Below are 23786 nucleotides of genomic sequence, written 5' to 3'. Positions count from 1 at the left end.
TGTCGATTAAGTGTTTTATTTATAAGTATTACATATCATACAAAAAGATATACATTGGAAAATGGAGGGCGGACCCTTATATTGCTACAAGCTATTATAAAAGTACATGAACCATCATCTTGGTAAAAATTTCAAGCTCGTTTATACCTAAGATATGTAAAAATAACCGGTATGGTTGAGCTTGGACGACACTAAAAATTATATTAAATGCATTACCTGGTTAAACACAGTAGTGTTGCGAAGTACAGTACAACATCAATTTCTTCGTATAAGTACATAAATCTACTCAAATCAAACCGGTATATACATAGTGTAGAAAATACTACCATACGTATGTAAAAAAGCATAAAAAATTCAGTACCACATCAACGGGTTTTATTGTAGATTGGTGTGAAGGCCATACAATTTGGCAGTTGGTTTTAATCATTGGCTAGTATTTTACTCAGTACTTAAATTAATTAAAAAATTTTGACATCATTAACATCACATTAACTCTTAAAATAATAGGAGCATATTAAAAACTAACATAAATACAATAAATAGATCATCTCAAAAAAACTCACTAAAATAACAAAGCCAAGAAATCATGAAAAATAACCTAGTATTCCCACTGGGTGGCATTTTCGATCGAAGAATCTCCCAAACGGAAACACCCGTTCTTCCCTGCTGTCATGTAATTACCGTTGGCAGTTTTGATGCAAAGGCGTGTGGGTTCGCGGAGTTCTAGGTAAAATGCTTCGGGTGTGTCAGAGTCAGCTGTGACTCCTTCGCTATCAACGTGCCAGTACTTGTCGTTTTGGCCTATAAAAAACGTAAAAACAATAATAAAGCGATTCTTTCCAAAAAATCAACAACTACAGAATATGTTACATTGTCAAAATACCGTGGAAAAACAGTACATACCTTTAAAATGCACAATTCCCTTTTCGCCCCTTTCCACTTGAATAGTCTCATACGTGGCCTTATTGCACTCTAGTTTAGGACTACTGGCCGACTTGTACCCCACAAATCCTTGTTCACACTTGAGAACCAAAATCGGTCGGTTCACCAAATAGAAGAAGTACTTGCAATTATCATCAATGTTGTCGGAAGTGGCATACAAGTGCCCCGACCTCTTCGTGATAACATAGCGTCCGTTGTTGGCTCTGAAAGCCACCGAACCGTCACCCTGCCACACCAAATCGAAAAGTGCGTTGGACGATCTCTTATCGCCGGCGGCTTGAATCCCGCCACCGGTCTCCAGAGTCCAGTATTTATCCTGCATCGTGCGGATGTACCACCGTTTGGTGCTCCAATCGAATTCCAATTGGAAGGTCTCATGGTCGGAGATCTCATCTTGATTGGCAGTAACGTCCACTCCTAGAAAAAAAAATGGGTGTAAATTGGTTGTCAGTACCGCTCGGCGGGCGGTGGAGCGTAATAGTCGGATGCGTCTGCAACTGTCACGGCAATTAAAACATGTTCTGGTTAATTAAATCGATGCGTGATATCAACATACGCACGTTTATGGGGTCATTAATGGGTAGTTGGAGGCATGATTTATTCAAAGAGGTCTTGATGCGGGAAATGGGCGATTGACAGCTACGTAGAATATGCATTTCCGTGTAGGTGTCTTTTAACGGCAGTTTTAAGTTAATCGCAGGCATGTTACTTAGAAGCTTGTGCGCTAATTGCACTGAGAAGGTTATCAAGATATGATCCGAGTTTTGCGTTTGTGTCGAGAGGTTATAAAATATAAAAGAGCGTTAATGTTTCTGTTTGTCAGATGAGGATGAGCATGTAAAAAAAGTTAATAACAATTATAAATGAAGACAAGTTAAAAAAAACTCACATTGTGTGATGAAAAAGCAAAAAAATACCCAATTATTAGTTTCGTTGATTGGCAAGTTGTTTTTAACAATCCAGAGATACTTATTCCATTTAAGGAACCGAAGTGATCTATTTTTATTCATGTATACGTCCAATTGTAATAAACTTCATACCGTTTAAATGAGCGCAAAAAACCCTACCCAGATTGCTTTTCCGTTTTTTAAATTTTGTTGTAAAAAAACCTACAACGTGTTGTAATGAGTATGGGATTATCTGGTTTTCGTATTTATGGATCAATTTTTAATTTTCAAAACGGTACATTAGTAGAAACTGCATTAAAAAATCCGTTACGCTTTACAGAAATAAAATATGTTAATAAATAATTGAGTAAACAGGGGCAGAATATTTAAAATTTGTGGTCAAACAAACTGTAGCCATTTTTCTGGTCCACTCAAATCTATAGCAGGAAACCATTGATATCAGGAAACCGATAGGGCCCGTGCTTTTAAACCCCTCATAATCCGACAATAAAATTTTATGAGTGTCCACCCTCTAAGGTTTTCTAAATTTAATTGCCTTTTTCTTTTTAACACGTTTTTTTTTACCCTTTGGACCCATACAACAAATATCTAAAATTGTGTCTTAATAAAATTTTTCAAATTGCAAAAAGAAATTTTTAAAGTAATGCATTAATTTTGAAAAATAATGAGTAATTGTAATGCATTATTTTTTAAAAGTAATTGTTCCAATCACTGGTAATTAATAATTTAATATAATATATAAATATGATGAAATATTCATTCGTCCATATACACATACATACTAGACGCATACAGTAGATTTATTTTAATGTTTGTAAATTGTTGTAAAACGGTATGTTTCTGTTCTGTCTTTGTCTGACACAATGATTGGTGCAGGTGATATAATCTGTCCGACGAAGACAGAAATAGAAACATACAAAATGTCCTAATTGGTACAGTTTTACAACACCTTGCCAAAATTAAAAGAATTCTACTATATTACTCCTGTAAGTACGGTTCATGACCTCTACATCACGAAAAAAATAGGTTTCCCGTTTCCGTCTGTCTGTCGTCTCTGTCGACTTTAATTATGCAGATAATATCGAAACTACTGGATTGATGGCCGTCAAATTTTATATGTATTTTAGGAATATCGCGTAGATTATAAAACTCCAACCAAAATTTGTCTGATTATCTCCACCAATGATTTGATGACGTCCTTTCAATTTTTTGAGATTTAAACTTCATAAAATAGCATACTCTTGTACTTGTGGTCTATGAATTCGCCTTTAAGTTTTTACTCTAGGCATACAAACTTTTGCAAAAAAAATCTAAATTCTATAATAATCTTTTATACAGGGTTACTATAAATGTTTATTTATCGTAGGTGTACTAGTATAAACTGCTCGAGAATCACACAGCGTCCCTGATTTGTAGCCCGAAGATTTTTTTAATTTATAGAAGTTATCACAAAAAAATATAAATTCATAATTTTTAAAGAAGCAGGAGTTGTTGGACTATACTTTAGGGGTGAGTGAGGTTCTGTCTGAATAACTTTAGACCCATTTTTTTAGCAATGCAAGGGTTCACAAAAAATCTATTAAAAAAAAGATATAATATTTTACAGAAAGATTAAACAAAGTAAGCGCTTTGTTGTGGTATCAATTAAACTAAATATATGTATAGTTCAAGTCTAAAACATTACAATTTTCAAACAAAGTAACATGTATTTTATCTCAGACAATTTTTTGTTCTCCTTCCAATATGTCGATGTATGTCTTAAAAGAGTAACAAATCGCAATAACTATTAACTTTAAATAGAAAACACTTAATAAAAAAGAAGGAAAACAAAAAACAATGAGATGCAGAAATAAAATACAGTGTTTTATTTGAAAAAAAAAAAAAAATTGTACATACATATATGTATATATTTGAAAATTGTAATAATTTATTTTTTATACACACTCTGTATCTTAAGATTCATTTTTATTTATACCACAACAAAGCGTGCACCTTTATTTATCTCTCCACAAAGTATTGTAACACAGATTTTAGAAGTAAGCCTATTGCGATATATTTTTGTGAATTCTTCCTTTGCTAAAAAATTTCAAGGAAATTGTAATAACGTGCCAACGTAGCATCAGAATTTTAAAAATAAATTGTGGTTATAAAACCTAAGAAGACGTCAATCGGAATATGTAAAAGTATATGCGATATTCCATTTGACAAAACTGAGTTGTGTTACGCCTTAAAAACAGAACACTGCATCGTTGAAAATAACTTTACGGCCATACAACTTTTTTCAAATTTTTACGAAATACGTGTGAATCTTTGCAACAAATATACAACATATCTACAAATGATTCTAGTATCAATTCTATGGAATTTCTTTCCTTAAATATTTTGTTGCTTTGTTACCATAATTTACTTTATGTATATAACCAGTTATACAGTTGAACCATTGGAGATGATTAGCAACATTTTAAGTTCAACATGGTGAGTCATTAGAATCTGGCAACGGGCTGTCAGTCAGTAGCGTAACATGCACACTTAAGAAGGGGGTGGTTTTTTTATATAATAAGTGGACTTGGCCCGACCGATTTTGTGCTTCAACGCAGTTTTACAGCTGTGTCAATCTTAGAGTGCACTATGTTTAACATGACAAGATCAGTGCAAAACACTATAATCTTTGTATAAAAGGTGACGTAACCTAACAAAATGTTAATCAGCACACAAATTGTTTTATTAACAATTTGTTTGAAGCAGATTAGAATAAGTTAATTTTTTATTAAAAACGGCCACCAGTTCAATTGTTTTTAACGTAAAACAATTTTTAAGTGTGACATTACGGGAGCAAACAACAAAAGGAGTTTTTAAATTTAATACAATCGACAAAAAAACAAACTTACTTTTTCGTCTGTCAAAACTTGATTTGAATTATATAAAATTCATAAAATTTTTATGTATTCTGGAAAAAAAATACAAATCGTTTAGAATATGTTTTGCCAAATTACGTGTTAATTATTATTTATTATCGACACATTGAATTTATTATATTGTACAACACGGTAGTTTAAGTTGACTTTTGAAATTTCCTGCAATTTGCCGCCTCGTTGTGATGATTAACTTAACTTTCTTAAGTGCGAGAGTGCAGTGCAGCAAAACGGGATTAATTTTGAAAATTTCTTCTTCTAATTGAAGATCAAGTAATAATCGCAATAATCACACAACACTCTCATTTATGTCACTTTTTGATTGTGGTAAATTGTTTGATGAAATAAATAAGCGTCAAATTTTCATTAAAAGCGCAGTGACAGATTGTTCAAAACCAACTAGATGTACATACGATGATTTATAATTAGTAATCACTAATCACACATATTGAAATGTGTATACAATGAATTCCAAAAAAAAAGATTTCGCATGTGGCAAAAATAAAAAACTCGTAAATTTATGTGCTACTTTATGAGTAGCTCAATCAATATCATAAAACGGTATCGATTTAACATACCACAATGCTATTTTATGAACAAATCGTTAGGTAGAACCTATGAAATTTCAGTTTTTTAAATTACTTGCACAACGTAGGTACTACACGCTACTTAAAATTGTTTTCAAAATTTGCAAATTAAAAAATTTGGGACCGATGTGTACTATTTATTAAAACATAAAATTTTCGAGTTCGACAAAAAAACTGCTTTTTTCAAAATAGGTGAAAACGATTAGGAGACATTAAAACAAAAATAAGTCAGGAAACGTATTCATAAATACTTTTTCACATAATTATGTATTAATACGTTTTCTAATCATATGAACTTTTACACACTGCAAATTATTGAATATTGTATAAAACAATAGAAAAACATTGGCCTTATTAGGATTATTATTATTATTATTAAATGGCTCCTTGACCACAACTGCATAACATTGCACTTACAATGTATGTATTATTAGCTAGCCCTCGTAAAATAATACCTACTCATTTTCATTTTATATGTACCTAATGTCACGTTATATGCTTCAATGAATAACCCAGTAGACATTCCTAACAAACTATACTATCAATAAAATAATTCTTATTAACATAGAAATGTGATACAAATATGATAATGTTTCGATAGTAGAACGAAAATAACAGAACACTAACTAACGAAAAAGCAAAGAAAAAACTTGCAGTTTAAAAATATCCCGTGATAAAACAACCACAGAAAAGTGTGGGAAAACACGACGATAAAAATAATTCATCCCAACAGTTGCGCAATTAAAAAAAAAGGAAGCAATTAAAACGACCAACGACGGAAAAAAAAACAATCCTCAAGTATATAAACACTTGCAATCCTAATTGTAAGAAAATGTTCAGTCTGGAACGAACAAAGTAACATCGACCAAACCGCGATAAAATTTTGCAATTTTCCACCGCTGTTAATTATCTCCCGGAAGGAAGCTGCTGATGAAATTTGCATTCAATTAAAAGATGAAGGAAACTCGGCACACACTTTTCTGTTGACGCCGACGGCAACGATCGGGAATTACCGGAAACGGTCAACCTGTTTGTTGGCGAACCTCGTCTATACTTTGCATAATTATTCATGAAAGACCAATCAAAACAGCGCCAGCAACACCTGCCGCGATCATCCGCGTATCGTACACCCGGGGCGCATTTCTTGGAAACGCACACTTCCGCCGCTTTCGACGCCCATCCAAGGTCACGCTGGGGTGACTATCGTAATGGACAACGCCACATACTGCTCTTGGTGAAAAATGAAGAATGTTGCGCGCGATTTATGCACCATCAATCAAGACGCGTTAAATCCGAGTAAGACATAAAATACCGTTTGACGGTGACGGCAGTGACAGGTATATAACGACCCACCTGTCGCGATTTTGTTTACATTTTTTCTATCCATCACGTGCTTGCTTTTGATCGTCACATTTGTGGCCGTATGACATATGTCTGCCGCAATCCGGTACTGTTCGTGTCAATCGTCGCAAGAACTCGAGGTATACAATACGAGCCATGTGGTTTTCCACACCCACGTATCCAGACGGCCTTGGATCGGGGTGTTGACTATCGATTGTTTTGGTGGCGAGGGCGCCGCGTCTCCCTCGCCACGTTGCCGGCTTTTCACTAATTTTAATTAACCCGTTTTCATGACAACAATACAGTGCGTAACGGTGAAAAAGCAAACACGGGCATGTGCGAACATCTGGAACCCTAACCATGTTCAACAGCTGACATTGACCACTTCGAAGACGTTTTCTCTTATTCCATTATCTGTGTTTGTTCATTATTCGCTTATCGTCTGGCTAAAAATAAAAATAAAACAAAAGCTGATTTGTTATCGGTTTTGTGAGCGGGCGGAAGTTCCTCAACCCCGAAAGATATGGCGTGCGGTGACAGTTGTTTGAATAAGCGAGCAATAAATGTTCATTTAATTTGATTTATGTTGAATTATTCATTAAATTGACGAAGGTATAAAAATGTTATCCAATGATAAAATTACATAATATTAATGTAGATTGTCTCCTGTTTTTTCCTCTTTTTTGTGTGTTCAACACCGTAGAATCATTTGAAAATCCTCACACTGACAAAATAAGGTATTATAAAGGTCTGTGTTATATTCAATATTTGCTAATAGTATAATTTATTTAAATAATGTTTTTCTTAAAATCAAAATATACCATAAATTACTTCAAAATACGTCGAATGATTTTAACAGCATTAGTGGAACATTAATGATACAGTCCTTGACGGAATTTATATCAAAAACGAACAATTATTCAAAAAATGAACGAATTCAACACTGTTTTAGTGGTTCAAGGTCTTGCCGCTAGGTAATTATTAGCGTTATTGGCTGATTTTTCTAATTTATTACGACGAATTCGAAGAATGAATGCCATTGTGTCGATTATTATGTTAGAAACTGGTAGATTTGGAGGTATATAATTGTTAATATTTCTAGTCCATGAGAGGTTAAGAATGTACGTACTGTTTTGCTATCACTACAAATTCATGTAAAATTTTTAATGTAAATTTGGCGTTGGTAGTAACAAAACATTTAGTTTTCTTTGTATAGCACGATTACTTAAGTTTAAGAACATATTTCACATGGTAATTTCTCGTAGAAAAATAAAAATTTTACAATTAAGCTCTGCCCCACGGCTTACGATGAATAAAAAAATCATCAGAATTGAGACAGGGCGGGTGGGCGGGGCTTATTTTTGCCTTTTTTTTCTTAATGCATATACATAGCCATCTTTTCACAAATAGAAACTTAGAACATGGTTAAAATGGTACATTTTTGCAAGGAAATATGCATTTTGCAATTATTATTATTATTTTAAGTTTTATGTTGTGAAAAGAAGTCTACACATATATATTAAAACAAAAGGGCAAAATATAAGCCCACCCACCCACCCTATCTTGATGATTTTTTTATTCACCGTGGATCAAGGGGGCAGAACTTAACTGCAAAATGCTTATTTCATTACAAAAATATTAAAAACATTTTTTTGCGGATCATGTTGTTCAAAGAATATTATACATATTAAGAAAAAAAAAGCAAAATATTAACAACGCCCACCCACCCCATCTCCATTGTGATATATTTTTTTTTTGTTCTTAGAAACTTGGTTACACGTTTAAAATGGTAAATTTTTGTAAGAAATATGGATTTTGCAATTAGGCTCCGCCCCTAGATCTGCCAGTTAATGAAAACTTAATTTAGATCAGGGCAGCTGTGGGTGAGCTTAATTTTTGGTTTTAATTTTTTCTTGATATATAAAGTATTCTTTGAATATCTCAATGCTCAAAATCATGTCTTACATGGTAATTTCTTGTAAAGAAACAATGAGGATTTTCCAAGTAAATTCCACTCCTTTGGCTCTCGACGATTAAAAAAAAAAATCACAATTGATGTAGGGCGGGTGGGCGGGGCTTATATTTTGCCTTTTTTCTTAATATACTTAGTCGTCTTTACAGAACATGAAACTTAAAATATGTTTAAAATTGTAAATTCTTGTAGACAAATATGGATCTTGGAACTAAGCCCCGCCCCTCGATCTGACAACAAATGAAAAATTCATCACAATTCAGAACTGAGATCGGGGCGGGTATGGGGGAGACCTAATCTTTGGCTTTATTTTTTTCTTTGAACAACACGATATTCAAAAACATGTGTTTAATTTCTTGTAGAGAAATAAGGATTTTGCAGTTAAGCTCCGCCTTCTTGCCTCACGACGAATAATAAAAAAAATCATCATAATTAAGATGGGGCGGGTGGGCGGGGCTACATTTCGCCTTTTTTTTACTATGCGTAGACTTATTTCGACAACAAGAAACTTAAAACATGTCTAAAATGGTAAATTTTTGTAGGAATCAACTCCTCTTTTCTTCTACAACCCGTTTAAATACGGCAAAAGTTGAACATCAAAGTTACTCTCAAAGGTAACTTGGCAACGGAGTTTATAAATAACAATTGTCAGTTCTAAAAGCAATGTCAGTGGGAACAGTAACTGCAACGGAAACTTCAACGTCAACAGCAAGTTTATAAATCCCACGTAGTTTCAGCCAGAAAATCTTGGGCAGTATTTTTCTGTCATTAAAAAAAAACACGATGTAGTCTATGCTTTATTGTCATAATGATTGACACTTTTAAAAAATAAATTTTGACATACGTCATCATCCACATTCCAGTCTACGTCAAAATGACAAACATGGTAAATTTGAGGTTATAAGTACGTAAAGCCTGTTGTTTTAGAGCTAATGTCACTGGAATGACAGAACTGCCCAAGATTTTGTGGCCGAAACTATAAGTGTTTACGGATTATAGAAACACGCAGTGAGGAGGTGGAGCAGTCTAATACCCCCTTGCTGCTAAGTACCGATTGCGTGGGATAGTAATGTTACGAAATAAACCCATACGCCGCCCCGGTACGACGCCTATGGGTCGCGACGGGCCCAGAAAGTCTCGAAGCGGCGCTCGAAAAGCCTGGAAGCGGAAGTCGCGAATACCCAATTCGAGAAAGAGCTCGATCGCCGAAATATGGATTTAAATAGAGGCCATCTTTGGGAATGATTATTCAGTCAAGAAGTCGAGTGAGCGAATGCATTTAAGTTGCGAAGTTATTTTGTACCTAATCGCTGTAATAGTTAGTCAGAAATAAATTATTGAGTTTTACTCACGTCAATTTTAATCACCAGTATCGTAACAGTAACTTTCGACAATTACTTCACTACTTGCTATGATATGACTGATTTTGGCAGACCTTTTATTGGCAAATGATATACTCTCTAAAAAATAGAGGTGTTCCATTTGAGGCAAACTGACTAAAAAATTATATATAAAATGAAATCTTCCTTTAGAAAAAATGACAGAAATGAATTTTTAATTTTTAGTCTAGGTACTATTATTTCTCAATTCCATTCTACAGAAGAAAAAATAATTTACCCCGCCCACCCACCCCGTCTCCATTTCAGAAATTATTTCATCTGCTCTGAATGAAAGGTGGAACGTATACTAAACAGGAATAAAATTTGTCGTTAGAATGAGAAGAGGGTGGGTGGGTGGGGTTAGTAAATTGTAAAGATAAGGTTGATTTTGGCAAATGACATTCCTTTTAAGCACTCACCCTCTATTTTCTTGGAGAATTTATCATTTGCCAAAATCAGTCTTATTTTAGCAAGTACTAACCCCACCCACCCGCCCTCTATTTTTTTAGAAGCTTTATCATTTGCCAATATCAGAATTACCTTAGCAAGTACTAACCCCGCCCATCCGTCCTCTATTTTCTCAGAGAATATATTATGTGCCAAAATTACTCGTATTTTAGGAAATACTAGCCCGGCCCATCCGACCTCAGTTTTCTTATCGGTTACATCATTTGTCAAAGTCAGTGGCCGGGTGGGTAGGGGTTAGTAGTTTTAAACATAAGCCTGATTGTGGCAAATAATATACCTTTTAAGCACTAGCCCTCCATTTTCTTAGAGGATTTATCATTTGCAAAAATCAGACTTGTCTTAGCAAGTACTAGCCCCGCCCACCCGCCCTCTATTTTCTCAGAATATGATTTGCCAAAATCACATTTATCTTACCAAGTACTAGCCCCGCCCACCCGCCCTCTCTTTTCTCAGTGAATATATCATTTGCCAAAATCAGTCATATCTTAGGAAATACTAGCCCCGCCCACCCGCCCTCTATTTTCTCAGAGAAAATATCATTTGCAAAAATCAGTCATATCTTAGCAAGTACTAGCCCCGCCCACCGCCTTGTATTTTCTCAGAGAATATATCATATACCTTAGCAAGTTTATTAGGGAGTTTCATTTAGAGCAACAAATAGCGGCTGATTCAAACTTCCCTGTCGTCTAGCAGTCCACCTTAACTTAATTTTTCTTTTTGAGCGGTAACTAAGGGAAGTATTCTGACATTGTAATACGAAAATGCTCATATTAATAGTGTATTTTCCATTCAACTTATTTTCACAATAAAAGTAACTATTCTAAACTGTCCAAAATTTGTTTATTATATAAAAATTACCGTCACCTTCGTCTCAAGGATCTCTGAATTTCCTCCAAAGTTTTCCCTTTGGTTTCCGGCACCATCCAATATATAAATACACATCCCGCTAACGATACCACAGAAAACATAACGAAACACTTCGCCATACCTAACACTAAAGACAAATGAGGAAAAGCAACAACAACAATAAAAGATAAAACAAAAGTACTACAACCAACTATAGAGGCAGCATACGATTTGACATTTGGTGGAAATACCTCCGCCATTACAACCCATGCAACAGGCCCTAAACCTATCCCAAACGAAACAATAAACACAGAAAGACATAAAATCGGCAGCCACGAAAAGCCATCAAGTTGAAACTGGTTATTTTTTAGCCAAAAATACAGCCCTAAAGTTGACAGCGCTACAAAAATACCAAAAGTAGAACCAAGAAGTAGCATCCTTCGTCCGGCGCGATCCACAATTATAGATGATAAGAGAGTACCAAGTAGTTGGCACGTGCCAACAATCATTACACAGAATTCAGAGGCTAGGTTGGCCTTAGAAGCTTCGAAAATGATCTGCATATACGAGACTACGCAACCAAAACCGACACCTTGCTGGAAAAGACACAGTGTTGTAGATATCAGCAGAGTTCTTCGTAAGTAAGCAACTTTGAACAAGTCCTGAAGTCTGCCTGAATTTTGACTACTAGTACGTTTGGCAGCTTCAAGAATACGATCCATTTCTTTGTGTATTTCTTCGGGACTATTATTTCTTAGTTTGAAGAGACTCTTCGCCAAATTTTTGACATCGTTAGTGGATGCTAGAAATGGAGGCGTTTCTGGACCCAAAATAACAAAAATTGGAACGAAAATAAAAATAGGGGTCGCACAAACCAAAGAAAATATTGGAATGGATAAATAGGGGCCTATTATTAAAGTGACAGTCATACCACAAGCTACAAATATAGCCATGGAGCAACCTAAAGCACCACGGTTGTGATTTTCCGCAATCTCCGTCAAATATACCGGAATAACAGCGTACACACCACCAACAGCGACCCCTATTAAAAATCTAGAAGTATAAAACCACGCAATAGTCTTGGCAACTACCGGAATCAAATAAGATACACCTAGAAGACACGCTAAAATCAGTAGCATTCGCTTTCTTCCAAACTTGGCGGCAATTTTGGCGGCACCTAAAGGCCCGACCACTCCACCCAGAGGTGTTAAAGCTGCTAATAACGAAATTTCAGACGTGGTGATGGGTCGACTAAAAGGGTTTTCTTCGATTCCTCTACTTCCGTCCAACTTAGGAAGGGCAGGAGTAACCCAAACGATTGCACTTCCAGAAGCAATACTTAAGAGATTGACTAAAGAAAAGTACTTTTGAATAAAACAATGAAAGTAAAAGCCACACTCACCTATTGCTGCAATTATATAAAGAAAATAGTTTAGTTTTTTAGGTCTGGTTTCTACATTGTCTGATGCGTCTTTGTTTGCTGCAACTTCCTTCAATGGAATCTCGTCTTGTTCATTATGCATCTTGACGCTATTATGAATGCACTAGATTTTAATCTTTTTAATTTTTGTGATTGTGATAACCTCTGTATATGAATTAAGTAAAGTGCAGACAATAATTACTTCGCCCTTGATTGTTATCTGTGCAGCATACATTATTGTTTGTATGAAGTTTAAGATAGTTTTGTTGCACACAATACCAGTATAGTGCACAAAATCTTATAAGTGATGATGAGCTAGGTATATAATGCTTTTTGATCGTGATGAAACTCCTTGCAGAACAGTGACTCGAATGTGTACACAGATGTTAGGTATATATTTTTTGCTTTTGTGTTAATTCAAAATTTATATTTGACTTGAGGTTGAATAGAGTAGCATTACGTCGAGTCCGCATTGATCTGTATTGATTATTTAATTAATATAGACCTCATAACAACATCCACGTCACAGTTAATTAAGTCTATTGTACTTTTAAATTCTTCATTCATTTTGATAATAGAACTGTCAGGCTGAAATGAGTTTACTAGTGATTTAAAGCAACATTACTGATAAATCGATGGTGCTAGTATGTAAAAAGTATTAAAATAAAATGAATTAGGAGTGGCGTTGCTTGTTAAGCTTTGGGTGGTACTACTGCCCTAATTGACATAAATCAATGTCAACATAACCTTAAACCAATCACCTTTTGTTTAAAATTTCATTATCTCAATAATTAAGTTTTAATTCGCACCACCTATATAACCAGTTGAAATTTTATTTAGATGTAAAGTTAATTTATTTTTAATTGTGAATAAAAATTTTTAATTTACGTGTATATTAAGTGTTTGTTAAATCTCAAGCGATCGGTCACTTCGAGATTGCAGGTGAATGGAAAAACAATTACACGGTGAAAGAAAAAATGCAAGGAATGAAGGTAGCATATGTTTTTTACGTGATGACCTCAACATTTAAATTACAAAAATAATTATTGTTGCCAATACGACTTGTAACTGTTTATTAATGATAATTCCAATGTAGACAATATAAAGTCCGAGTGCAATCTGTTCATGTTTGTACAACTTCCTCGGAGTTGTTCTAAAAATGAAAATCCTTCTTAGATGAATATCAATGTGTATAGAACATTACAAGTGTCTTAAAAAGATGTATCTACTGTGTACATTCGTTAATATTTTTCTTTAATAGAATTGCAACGAAAACACATTCTAGATATAATATTAATAAAGAAGTCACGATAATTTGGGAGTCTTTTATCAACGCATTTGTCATTATAAATCCTAAGTATTGTGTGCCAAATTTGTTGTAATCGCAATAATCGCTACTTATCATTTAAATAAAATACACACAGTAATTCGTATGTCCTTGATTATTATCACCGCAAGCTGCATTATTATTTATATGAAGCTTATGAAGATTTTATTGCGCACCTGTCATGTGTTAAACCAGAATATTTAAAGCGATAGTTGCTTGTCACATGTGAGGTTGGAGTGTTTAATTTCAAGCGATTATTATTACTTGTTTGGGATATAAATTCCAGGAAGTAACGGGTGTACGATAAAAAATATATTTGGAACAGGCCTTGGAATTATTATTTGTCGTTTATTTATAGCAAGGTAATTATTTTCGGAGACTAAGTAGGTAACCGAACATATTTTAGAGAATGGATGGTTTCGTAATGCAGTCGGGTTGACAGGTAATTGACATTTCCTAGATTTACGTATCAATTTTTCCCAGTTTATTGTTGTTTCATCTTTTGCTCTGTTTGCGTGATAAAAAACAATTCTTTTTAGAATTAGACTGGGTTTGTTAACTTTTTCTGAACAACACAAAGTATTCATATCTTATTTTTTAAACGGTATAAAAGTAGATGGAACGGGGCAATATTCAATTGGATTATGTATGGAAGAGTTTAGAGAAGAATTCCCTGACTGACATACATTTGTATATGAATTACGTCCAATTGATTTTCTTCAAATATTTCAATACTGTCAATGGTTTCCAATAGATTCGGATGACCATTTCGAAAAAACGGGTAAGAGTTTTTTTGGATAATTAGTTTGATAGAAGATGGATTGGAAGGCGTGGACCAATTGAATGGCCACCTAGATCTCCGGATCTGAGACCCCTTGACTTTTTTTATGGGAACATTATCGAGTCGTGTTTACCTGAACAGACTCGATAATTTAGACGCCTTGAAAGCACGAATTCGTCATGAAATGACTCGTACAAGTCCCGAATGTATTGTTCTGTTTATTTAATATTTATCATTAAAATCAACTTTATTTTGTTATTAATTTTCTCAAAAAAATTTTCTTCATCAAACTTCATTTTCATATGGTGATACAAAGTTCTGAGGGAAAAAAATTGAAAAATATGCAGAAAAATAAGCTTTACCTATCAAATAATGCAATCAAAATTATCACGTCTCATTAAAAAAAAAAATCATTTCTGACGTCATAACTTTTACAAATTTGACGTAATTTTTTTTTAACATGTCAAAACATGGAGAGTAAAATAAAAAGCTTTGTCTTTTCGAATACATTGTGAGACCAAAAACAACTCCAGAACAAGAAATATCTCTTGTTTAGTAAATTATTTTGAACTGAGTATCCAATGCATTTAAGTTTACAATTTTCAGTTGACATGAAGAAGCATAGATGTTCCTCAGCTAAAAAGCAAAATTGAACACTTCGCTAAATAGAGGTATGACGTTATGCAGTAATAAAACAGCGTGAACCTAGCATCACCATTGGTTAGACAACATCTGGCTTGTGGCCCCAATAGATTCAAGTAAGCTTTAGAACGGGCTGTTCAAGCGCCTTCACGTGATCACTGCAAATGTTGGGCGATTGTAGTATAATTTAATCATAAAGCAATAAACACATAAATTATATTTATTAGACATATTATTTGTGTCGACGGATTAGTACAGTAACAGGTGTTTCGCATTTAAAATATAATCTTGTTACAACTGTTGAGGAAATGTTGAAGATTCCGTAGGTTAGTGTTACTATTAAAAATTCTGCAATTTAAATTTTGGTTGTAACTGAGGATTTAACTTTGGCGTAAAAACGGGTTCACTGCATAAATCTTTTTCACTTTTTGACATATTGGCTTTAGCTATAGAAAAGATTTTCGAGAACTATAATAAAACTCTATAAAATATATGGTGCAACATGATTCGAATTTCTGTAAAGCTTTCCAAAATCGGAAATTCGTGATGCTTTATTCTTTTGTTTGAATAGCTACTAGCGACATAATTACATATAAATGTCAAAAACTTTTGGTTCACAGGGGTTCGCAATAGATCTGATGTTTTTTATCATCTTTATTAATGATTTGTTTAATCTAGTTTCATTGTCTTCTTCTGTAGACGATTCAAAATTATGAGGAAATGACAAATTTAAACGTCACATCACCACATTATCGCCAGATACGGGTAAAAATTGGTGAACACTTTTCTTTATATAGCTTTGATAGGGTGAAATTTTTTACGAATTTTTTTGTTTGACTTAATCAACGAGCGTGATTCAAATACACACGCTCTCCATACTCGTTTGTTTGTTTAATATTCCTGTACGCATTAAGCTCCTACGCTTTTATGTTCATTCATTACGCTGGATAAATATTGACGAGAAGCAGATTAAAAAGCTTGGTTTAGCTTTTCGTGTTTAACACTTTTCACCCTGTATACTTTTTGTTTATATACTGAGGGAGTTAAGCAGAATAACGAAAGCTATATAAAGGTTCTATTACTATTAAATACAAAAATAACACCCTGGTGTAAATTTATTTCGACTTGACCCAACTAGACCCCATCAAGAACCGCACTAAATCACTCAAATCTTTCCTCTAATTAACATCAAATACATCTGGTCGAAAAATGCGGATACAACATTGCACCGATTCCTGCACTCCGTTCGAGGTCAAGGTGTACAATGAAATACCGAAAGTCGCCCCGGGGCTCCCAACATCTGCAAAGCGTGTATGCTCGCCGTTCCGCGATCACTACTCGCACCGAGGCCATCCTCTAGCAGTAAAATTCTTGCGTGCTCGCGTGAACAGAAAAGGGGGCCCAGAATTAGGCCCAATGAATAGATTAAATCGGTTTAATTCGAGCACACGCACGCACACTTACCCTGTTTGACGGAGACGAATTTCGAGTTGAGCGCCGCAACAAAACTAGCCTGAGGGAGGGAATCTTCCAAGGAGAAGAGCTCGTCCTTGGTCACGGTGTTGGAACGGGTCTTCAAGACGGCTTTGGAGCCGATGGGGCTGAGGTAGGAGCCGCAGCGGTCGCGCAGGGCTAGCTGGCCGCTGTGGTATTCGGCAGTGAAGAGGCAGTCCTTGTTGCAGGTGTCCACAAGTTTACCTGGAAGTGAATATCAAAATGATAAGAATTATAAAAGTGGCGTGATTTAATTAGGTTCGTGTTTTCTGCAGACACACATCAAATTTAACCTTTGCTCTATACCCTAGAAGTTCTTAGATATGAATAATTTTCGAATATTTATGGATTATACATATTGCAACAATACTGCTTTACATACATATAATGTAAACGTTGATTGTAAACTTTCCATCCCTAATGTCGATGTGGTAAACGAAGAATTCTTACGTAAATGAAAAAATCATCAGAGAGAATCGGCACGCTTTAATACCAGTAAAATTCCAATTGTGGTGTGTTTCTAAGGTTGTTGCCATGAAATGGACTAAAAAAAGTGTTTGCCAAGTTTCATAAGAATTAATGATGAATAATGGCTTGTAGAAACTACGTAAAAAAATTATTTAGACAGAACTTTCCTAGTCCCTGAAGTACAATAAAATAAATTTGGTTTCTTGGACAAATTACATAATGTGATTTTACATTTTTTTTATATGATGATATCTATAGTGTAATAGTACTAAATGTCAGGAGCATGAAGCCCATAACATACGCTACTTCATTAATTATTTTTTGAAACATTAGCATTGATAAACTCCAAGTGTAAACTTACAATATTCTGCACATTTAAATATAATTTATTTATCAAAATGTTGAGATGACGTCATCAAATTTTTGGAGGGGACAAACATATTAATTTTGATTAACTACTTACCATGCTTACGACAATCTTAAAATGGTGTAAGATTTCAGAGCACTGGGTTTTGCAGTTTCTAAGTTAAATTATAAAATGTGCAACTTTGATGTTTTTCTCTAAAAATTTTGACGTCCAAAGTAAAAAATAAGACGGACTCATTAAAACACACTTTGAAGTTATGTCCTCAGATTGTTCATGGGGATGATCAGTCAAATTCGTTAGCATTTTAGCATCTGCATCACATTATAATCGACAATAGTCGACAGATAGATCGAAATTAAAGACCTACTTTTTCATATACTATGGATTATGAAACGTCAGAGAACAAAAAATTACCCGATTACAATACTTCCAGTCTTACACTCTACAAGGTAAAGTTAGTTAAAACCTGGCTCGAACTTCCCTGTCTAAAATATAAAATTTGAATCTACAAATTTTCAAAGTAAAAAAGTGTTAAGCAAACGAGAAAGATGTGCTCTATGTTTCAAGCGAGAGTTTCTTAATAAAATTTTCTGAAGACGTCATCAAATTGTTAGAGGAAACCAGTGTACATCACTTATGATGGTATATTGTAACACATCATTTTTCGAGGAGGTGAACAGATGAAACCAACATAATGAGTGTAAAAAATTTCAGAATATTTGGTTGTTTTTGAATAAATTTGTAAATTTTTCTATTAGTGTTGATATACAATTAACACTATACGACGCAGTTTGATCATTTTTACTTCCCGAGCGTAAGCAAAGGAAGTATTGTAATCGAGTCCGTCGGTCGACTCTCTACTTTTCCGTTTTCTCGATCTTTCATGACCCCTAGAAGACGAAGAAATAGGTCTCCCATTTCCGTCTGTCTGTCTGTCTGTCCGTCTGTCCGTCCGTCTGCCGTCCCGGATTTTTATTAGACAGATAATCTCCGAAAGTACTCGACCGATTGTTGTGAAATTTTGTACTTATATTAAGAATAGCATGTAGATGGTAAAACGCTAACCAAAATTTGTCTAATCATCCCCACCACTAATGCGATGACGTCACTTCAAAATTGTACATAGTAAATGGGTTTTAAATTGTATAAAATAACATAGTCCTACACATGTAGTTTACAACTCTGAATCGACTTTTCACCCGAAACGTCCAGATTTTTGGAAAAAAAATCAAAATTATAAAACAACATTTTGAAATTTAATTTTTAATTTGCTAACCAGAATGCTTTGAAATGTTGCAGATGTTTTAAGGCTATAAAGAGCATAATAAATTTTTAGTCAAAAAATATTTGCTTATCCCCTCCAAAAATTTGATGACGTCAGCTCAAAAGTTTGTGGAATAAATCATATCTAAAATGTACAAAATATGATGAGTCTGTACTTGTGATCTATCACTCCATTCATATTTTTTGGATTTGCATATACAGGGTGACTCAAAAAAATTAATGAATGCGTAAATTTATTTTACTGATTTACTCAGAAACTACAAAACCGAATGCTTTGAAATCTTGCAGATGTTTTAAGGTTATAAAGAGCATAATAAATGTTTAGTCAAAATATATTTGCTTATCCCCTCCAAAAAATTGATGACGTCAGCTCGAAAGTTTGCCGAATAAATCCTATCTAAACTGTAAAAATATGATGAGTCTGTACTTGTAATTTATCACTCCATTCATATTTTTTGGATTCGCATATACAGGGTGACTCACAAAAATTAATGAATGCGTAAATATATTTTATTGATTTAATCAGGAACTACAAAACCGAATGCTCTGAAATCTTGCAGATGTTTTAAGGTCATAAAGAGCATAATAAATGTTTAGTCAAAATATATTTGCTTATCCCCTCCAAAAACTTGATGACGTCAGCTCGAAAGTTTGCCGAATAAATCATATCTAAAATCTACAAAATATGATGAGTCTGTACTTGTCATTTATCATTCCATTCATATTTTTTGGATTTGCATATACAGAGTGACTCAAAAAAATTAATGAATGCGTAAATATATTTTATTGATTTAATCAGGAACTACAAAACGGAATGCTCTGACATCTTGCAGATGTTTTAAGGTTATAAAGAGCATAATAAATGTTTAGTCGAAATATATTTGCTTATCCCCTCCAAAAACTTGATGACGTCAGCTCGAAAATTTGCCGAATAAATCATATCTAAAATTTACAAAATATGATCAGTCTGTACTTGTGATCTATCACTCTATTCATATTTTTTGGATTTGCATATACAGGGTGATTCAAGAAAATAAATGAAAGCGTAAATTTATTTTACTGATTTACTCAGGAACTACAAAACCGAATGCTTCGAAATCTTGAAGATATTTTAAAATTATCATAAGCATGGTAAATTTTTGATCAAAATGTATTTGGTCGTCCCCCCTAAAAAATTTATGACGTCACCACAAAATTTTGCTGAATAAATCCTATCTAAAATGTACAAAATATGGTGAGTCTCTTCTTGTGATTTATCATTCCATTCAATTTTTTTCGATTTGCATATACAGGGTGACTCAAAAAAATTAATGAATGCGTAAATTTATTTTATTGATTTAATCAGGAACTACAAAACCAAATGCTTTGAAATCTTGCAGATGTTTTAAGGTTATAAAGAGCATAATAAATTTTTAGTCAAAATATATTTGGTTATCTTCTACAAAAAACTGATGACGTCAGCTCAAAAGTTTGCCGAATAAATCGTATCTAAATTGTACAAAATATGATGAGTCTGTACTTGTTATTTATCATTCCATTCATATTTTTGGATTTGCATATGCAGGGTGACTCAAAAAAATGAATGAAGGCGTGAATTTATTTTATCGATTTAATCAGGAATTACAAAACCGAATGCTTTGAAATCTTGGGAATATTTTAAAGTTATTATAAGCATGGTAAACTTTTGTTCAAAATGTATTTGTTCATCCCTCCTAAAAAAATTGATGACGTCACCCTTAAATTTTGCTGAATAAATCCTATCTAAAATGCAAAAAATATGATGAGTTTGTACTTGTGATATATCATTCCATTCATATTTTTTAGATTTTCTTAAGAGGTGGTTCAAAAAAAGGCGCCGTATACCTGAATAAATTGTTTCGTTATTTTATTGATTATAAGAAATCAATATTCAAAACGACCCAATTCATTTTCCCGAAAATTTGGGAATACAATAATTTTATTCTTAGTATTACACTACATCTATCCCAACTGATATACGTGTCCTTGCAAAAATGTTGATGACGTCATCACAATTTTTTTTTAAATTCCCACTACAAAAATGTAATGAGAAAAAAAAAACACAATAGGCATGCAGTCGTCAAGTTTCCGACAGCGAGGGAAGTACTGTCTAAACTCTTTAGACCAATTTTTCTTGTAAAGTTATTAAACTCGAAGAAGTGATGTAAAATAAACAATTAGGTATTTTTTCCCGCAATAACCACACCATTATTTTATTTTATTACTGGTACTAATGGAGTATCGAGCAATGCTTTTACTTAATGCTTTCAGAGTTACAATCACTTAAACTAAGTGCAAATCAGACACAACTTGGTTTTTGAACATTTTTTTTACTTCCTGAGAGTAAACTCATATTTTCTCGACGTTCCACGACCCCTAGAGTACGAAAAAATAAGTCTCCCGTTTCTGTCTGTCTGTCTGTCTGTCTGTCTGTCTGTCTGTCGATTTTTAACCAAAATTTGTCTAGTCATGCCCACCAAGAACGTGATGATATACTATTTAAATTTTATAAAATAACATAATCCAGTACTTGTGGTTTATGAATTCGTTTCGATTTTAATCACAATTAGTTTACAAATATTGAGTGAGTGAGCTGCGTGGTTAAACGTGCATTTTTTTAACACATTGTATTTGTTTGAATGTTTATAAACAACTTGAAATCAATTTAATTTTTAATTATGCACCCATCATGGCAAATTAGGTCAGAAATTTAAAAAATCACACGGTAATTTGGTGAGTTTTATAAACAATTGATATTTAAATGTTTGAAAACAAATTAAATATTACCTAAAAATAATGCTTACTTAATATTTTAGTTGTTTAGTTAACCTATTAACTGTCAACGACAAGAACAGTGTCTACTTGTCATACAAATTTTAAGATTAATTCCGTTATTTCCCACAGGTAAACGTGTAGTATGCCACATAACAATAGACATTATGAAAGGTATAATTATATTTTCGTATTGAAGGTTATTTTTTTGTATTATCTAATGTCTAATAGGATAAACGGCTCGCGTGGAATTGACGTATTTAGTCTGAAATCCAATCTAATTACAAACCACTAACTTACGCTGATGTGAATTTTATTACCTGCAGGAAAGAACTAAATTAAGAACATTTATTCTCTACTTTTAGACGTCATTTCGCCCAAGAACTGCTAAATAATTGGCATTTGTTGTGTCACGCAAGTATGTTGTAATGGCGAAACTTAAATATAGAATGAACTGTAAGAAAATACAAACGTACTAACTAACGAAAAATACCTGTAACATTTTGATGTGCTTCATATAACCTGCCCATACCTTTCTATATAAGGTAAGAGCAGTTTTTTTAAACAGTTGGCATTTTTTTGTCGGAAATGAGGTGCACAAAGTGTCCAAGAAGCTAATTTTCAAAACGGCGTTCCGAAATTTCCATGAATAATTGAGGTTTTGAATTTTAAATATATGTGATGAAAAAGTTGACCAATACTTTAAAAAGAATGATGAACGTAACTGTTAAAAAAAAAAAACTGAGAACATTGACAGAATTTCACGGCTGGTTACAAGGTATTTAAAAAAATGATTGTTCTAATTGAATTATATTTTCAATTACAAAAGTCAATTTTCTCATAAATAGTCCAGTAAATTTCCATTAAATTCATAATTAACGTTACGTTGTGCATATCTAGGTGAATGTGTTTAAACTCATCAAAAATGTGATAAGGTTATTTATTGCCAAGAATCTTTAAATAAATCTTAATTAAAAAAAATATGTTTGGGAAAAATATTGCTTATACTTCAATGACGTAAGGTTTTCTTGATTGTCGGTTGTCATTTGTTACTGATAGTAGTATCAGACAACAGTTGTTAAACTAATCCGTAACATTTTTATGCATTTCGAGCTGTTGTCATATTCAATCAACGAGATTCCAATATCAAAAGTGGGTAATAAAGTATGGGAGATTTTAAATGTGAACATGAATTGAAATTTATTCTCGAATGGAGTCATTGAGTGCTGTAAAACCATCTGGCATGTGTACATGAATAAGTTTAATAGATGCTGAATTTTTTTCGTTAGTAGCAAATGTCTTTACCGTTGCATGTGTCTAATGTGTCTAGTAATAAATGAAATCAACAAAATGTGTCTTAAAACGTTAGACAGTAAATTTTATATAAATTGCATTCTTAGAATAAATAAAAAAAGGTGTCAATTTAGATACTGCATATGTACAGGGTGTTTTTTTTTTAACTCGTTTCTGCTGTCCATTATGTCACCAAATTGCGAATTGCAAAATAAACATAACCAAAGGTGGTAGATTAGAAAAACGATGCTTTGTTTTGTAGGGTAGAAAAGATATCAGCTTCTGTTTATTTGGGTAGTACTCAAATGCGCTGATTCGTTTGATACAATGTTATTTGGCCTTATCTGTGAGAATTGTTTTGATCATTTCCAAAAATTAGTCATCACAAATAAGGTGGGATTCTTTAAATTTCGAATTTAGGTTGACTTTGGAACTAAAAAGTCACGTCGTTGATAATATCAATTTTCAATGTGTTTATTACTTTTTTAGGTTAGAGATTACCGTTCTGCATTTAACTTGACACATATGTGGTGCATGCACCCCGCATAAAGTACGTTTCTAAACT

At 33.5% G+C, this 23786-nt stretch overlaps 2 protein-coding genes and 1 long non-coding RNA gene across 3 annotated transcripts in view; 1 reads left to right on the top strand and 2 right to left on the bottom strand.

The window, feature by feature from the left end:
• LOC135131916 (protein singed) overlaps window positions 1-23786 on the bottom strand; it is a 57723-nt gene continuing 33937 nt past the window's right edge. Inside the window, exons 4-6 of the mRNA XM_064059782.1 lie at window positions 16990-17223; window positions 904-1359; window positions 1-801 (exon numbers count right to left, since the gene is read on the bottom strand). Coding sequence (XP_063915852.1) covers window positions 599-801; window positions 904-1359; window positions 16990-17223 — 893 coding nt within the window. The 3' untranslated portion in view covers window positions 1-598. The remainder of the gene's footprint in view (window positions 802-903; window positions 1360-16989; window positions 17224-23786) is intronic.
• On the bottom strand, window positions 11337-12940 carry LOC135131917 (facilitated trehalose transporter Tret1-like). The gene is made up of 2 exons (XM_064059783.1): window positions 12758-12940; window positions 11337-12706 (listed from the first exon to the last, which is right to left on the bottom strand). The coding sequence occupies exons 1-2, from the start codon at window positions 12876-12878 to the stop codon at window positions 11370-11372; spliced, it is 1458 nt and encodes a 485-aa protein (XP_063915853.1). The 5' UTR covers window positions 12879-12940; the 3' UTR covers window positions 11337-11369.
• Window positions 14457-15710, top strand: LOC135131919 (uncharacterized). Its single transcript, XR_010280952.1, has 3 exons — window positions 14457-14544; window positions 14642-14883; window positions 15490-15710. It is a non-coding gene; the product is annotated as an uncharacterized LOC135131919 (long non-coding RNA).

This window comes from Zophobas morio, unplaced genomic scaffold (genome assembly GCF_036711695.1).
Source record: "Zophobas morio isolate AGI-343-1 ecotype UQ-CSIRO unplaced genomic scaffold, CSIRO_AGI_Zmor_V1 ptg000021l, whole genome shotgun sequence".
Taxonomy (NCBI): Eukaryota; Metazoa; Arthropoda; class Insecta; order Coleoptera; family Tenebrionidae; genus Zophobas; species Zophobas morio.
Note: the sequence above shows the minus strand (reverse complement) of the source record. Positions and strands in the feature narration are given on the sequence as shown.

What these genes read in the sequence shown, in the direction of transcription:
- LOC135131917 (XM_064059783.1), bottom strand. Translation starts at nt 12,878, where the DNA reads ATGCATAATGAACAAGACGAGATTCCATTGAAGGAAGTTGCAGCAAAC. An exon ending in TTATATAATTGCAGCAATAG is followed by an intron (nt 12,707 to 12,757) that starts GTGAGTGTGGCT and finishes ACTTTTCTTTAG; the next exon opens with TCAATCTCTTAAGTATTGCT.